The 3571-nt window shown below is 54.5% G+C and overlaps 1 protein-coding gene across 1 annotated transcript in view; it reads left to right on the top strand.

Annotated features, from left to right (window-relative positions):
• SLC27A3 (solute carrier family 27 member 3) overlaps positions 1-1674 on the top strand; it is a gene marked incomplete at its 5' end in the record, with an annotated part of 8931 nt that extends 7257 nt beyond the window's left edge. The window contains 4 exon segments of the mRNA XM_014592131.1: positions 135-333; positions 536-633; positions 765-895; positions 1343-1674. Of these exon segments, the coding sequence (XP_014447617.1) occupies positions 135-333; positions 536-633; positions 765-895; positions 1343-1519 (605 nt within the window).
• Between the last annotated feature and the right edge of the window lie 1897 nt (positions 1675-3571).

Genomic DNA, 3571 nt, shown 5'->3' with positions numbered 1-3571 from the left:
CCCCTCTCCAGGTCCGTGAGCGCAGGGCAGGGAGGGTGGGGGGGGCTGGAGAAGTATCGGAGACCGGGGTGGGGTGGGGGCCAGAGGCTCCGGGTGAGGTGGGCAGCCACTCCTGACCCCAGGGACTCTGCCAGGTGAGCCAGGGCTGCTGGTGGCCCCAGTGGGCCCGCAGTCCCCATTCCTGGGCTATGCTGGGGGTCCGGAGCTGGCCCAGGGGAAGCTGCTGAAGGACGTCTTCCAGCCGGGGGATGTTTTCTTCAACACCGGAGACCTGCTGGTCTGCGACGACCAAGGCTTTCTTCGCTTCCACGACCGTACTGGAGACACCTTCAGGTCTGTGGGCAGCTTGCTGACTCCTCCCCCGGACGTCTGGTCTCTGAGGCCCAGAGCTCCCAAACCTCAGCTCCCCAGCCTCCCCTTCAACCCAGGGTCTCACCTAGTCCCTCCTGCTCCAACCTCTCCCCTTTTTCTCTCCCCACAAAGCTCATAGGCCCTGAGCCCTGAGCCCCAGATTCACATCTCTGCTTTCTGACAGGTGGAAGGGGGAGAACGTGGCCACAACCGAGGTGGCAGAGGTCTTAGAAGCCCTGGATTTTCTGCAGGAAGTGAACGTCTATGGCGTCAGTGTGCCAGGTGCCTGGGCGTGGAAGGTGGGGGCAGTACCTGGCCCAGCACCCTAAACTGGTGCCAGGTACTCGGGTGCCAGGAGCATAAGGGCCTCAGGGTGGTCAGCCAAGGCTGATCCTGCCTCCCACGTGCACCAGGGCATGAAGGCAGGGCCGGGATGGCAGCTCTGGTTCTGCGTCCCCCTTACTCTCTGGACCTGGGGCAGCTCTACGCCCACGTGTCTGAGAACTTGCCACCTTATGCCTGGCCTCGGTTCCTAAGGCTCCAGGTAAGCAGCCCCCTCGCCCTGATCCACAACAGTTGGCGGCGCCCGAACTCCACAGAGGGACCCCCACATGTATACTCCGTGAAGGGGAAGAATGTTCTTTCTGTCACTCTTCAGTCCACCCATTTCCCTAAGCCTTCTGCGTCCAGCCTGGCTTTCTCTTCCCCGTCACCTCTTTCTCGTTCCCTAACCTCGACCTCCCTGCCGCCATACCCACCCCTTAATGAAATCCAGGCACTGACTGGTGTGGAGAGCAGCACTTTGAGAAAACACGGTGTGACTTCTAAACGCACGCAGAAGCGCTTTTGTAAGCTACTTTAGTAGGGCTGTGGAGAAGCACTTCCGTAGCAAAGCGCATTTCTACATGAGTTTAAAAGTCACCGTGTTTTCTCAAAATGACCGGGACACCTTTTCCTTCAACTCTTCCCCGCCTTCCTCCTCCTCTCCTAGAAGTCTCTGGCCACCACAGAGACCTTCAAACAGCAGAAAGTTCGGATGGCGAATGAGGGCTTTGACCCAAGAACGTTGTCCGACCCCCTCTACATTCTGGACCAGGCCACAGGTGCCTACCTGTCACTCACGCCTGCTCGGTACCAGGCCCTCCTGGCCGGGGACCTTCGCATCTGAGACCTTCGGTACCCGAGGCACCTGAGGGGCTGCAGGGGCTGGGGGCGTGGGGCTGTTGCAGATACACAGGGGCTGTCAGGGATCTTTTATACACCGGATGTGTAGTTACGGTTTTGTAATAAATGGGACTGGAGCCGATCTGGCCACCTTTCAGATCTGCAGTGTCTGCTTTGCGGTCTGTGGAACGGCTGGGGCTCAGAGGTTTCCCCTGGCTGGAACCACAGCCCCTGCGCTCCTGGCCTGCTTGCGTGCGCTGGAGCCCGGGACCTAGACCTTAGTGTTTTCCCTCCCAAAGGCCCTGTCTGATCTTGTTCTCGGAGAGGACCTAACCCTGAGTGCAGGATTCCCACTGCTCTGCCGGGAGCTGGAGGACCCAGGGGTCATCTCAGATGGCGGAGGTGGACCGAGGTGCAGACAACCACCACCCCGGAGCCCCAACTTCACCACAACATTGATGGCGTTGGGGCCTGGGGGATATTCTCAGCCAGGCACAATGAATGGTTTTGGGGAAAAGAATGCTCTAGAGTTGCCTTTCCCCAGCTCTCCCTGGGAGCCAGTGAGGGGGAGGGGAGGGCCACCTAGCTGCCCTACTCAGGGTTCCTGCTCAGCCATCCCCCAAGGAGTGGGGCTCCGGGCGTGTGCACAGGCGCAGGCGGGCAGGATGGCGGGACTAAGAGGAGAAAGGCGTCTCGTTGGCCCCTGCATGAGGTGTCACAACGTTCATCTAAGAGCTTGAAATGATGAGACTGTTGCTTTTCCTAGGAGCCAAGCTCCCAGTTCTGAGCTATATGTCCTATGAGCTGTATGTCCTAGGAATTTTCTGCTGCTTTCCCTTGGGTGATCTAAGACACTGGATCCCGCGTGATCAATTCCATGGTTCTTGTCCTGGACCTGGCGGCTTGAAACACACAGTGTGCATGGGAGCCTGTGCCCCAAATCCTGAAGAGAATGGAGAAAGGACTGCAGCCTGGCTATCCCCCTACGGCATGATCTCTCGCTTTTCCTCTCTGTCTTTGATGAGCACATACACTCCATGGCAAAAACCTTTTAAAAAAAAATTAACTTCGCTCAATTTAAAAGAATATATAACTAGGGGACCAGCAGGTGGCATGGTAGTGAAGGGGCTGGACACTCCCACATGGCTGACCATAGTTTGAGTCCCAGATCTGGTGGCTTGCTTCTCACTTTCCCTTTCTCTCAATTTCTCTGCCTCTCTCTGATCAAGTTAAAATAAATGAATAAATAAAATAAAACAATTCTTTAAAAAAGAAAAAAAAAGAATATATAACTAGTAGGGAGACCAGCAGAAGGCATAATGGTTATGTCACTGGACTCCCACGTAGTCGACTGTGGTTTGAGTCCCGGACCCGGTGGCTTAAAATTCATGTGTGTGCACACATGCCCAAAACCTAGAGAGGAGAATGGAGGAGAAAGGATTGCGACATGGCCATCCTGGGGGCAATTTCTCGCTTTCTGTCTCTCTGGTGAGCGCATGCACCCTATTGCAAAAATCTCTCTCAAAAACAAGAGAAAAAATCATGTAAGGATTAGGTTTTCCTTAAAAATAATGGAAGTAAAATTAAATGGAATCATGAGGTAATTTTTATAGATGAGTTAGTTGGTCCTTAAGCAATGAGCTCGCTTTCTGAGGAGTTTGATCAACCACTCTAGGTGGGAGTGGACAGATGGAGGAACCCGAGAACATGTGTCTCAGCAGACACTCCAGTCATGGCCGTGTTCTCAGCCTGTGTCTATGGAAACTTTCCTGGGGGTATAGGCCATGCTATTGACAAATATGAGGGGATTTCCAAAAGTTCACAGATAAATGAAATTAAAGTACAAGTTTAGGGCCAGAAGGTGGCATAGAGGTTAAGGCACTGGATCCCACATGGCCAGCTGAGCAGTTTGAATCCAGACCCAGTGGCTTGAAAATCACACTGGGTGCATGTGCATGCCAAAAATCCCAAGAGACTAGAAGAGAGAGGACTGCAGTGTGGCCATCTCCCAGGGAAATGATTTCTCACCACCACCATGACGACCCCCACCCACCCA

This window comes from Tupaia chinensis, unplaced genomic scaffold (genome assembly GCF_000334495.1).
Source record: "Tupaia chinensis unplaced genomic scaffold, TupChi_1.0 Scaffold000659_1, whole genome shotgun sequence".
Taxonomy (NCBI): Eukaryota; Metazoa; Chordata; class Mammalia; order Scandentia; family Tupaiidae; genus Tupaia; species Tupaia belangeri.
This window is presented reverse-complemented; position numbering and strand designations above follow the sequence as displayed.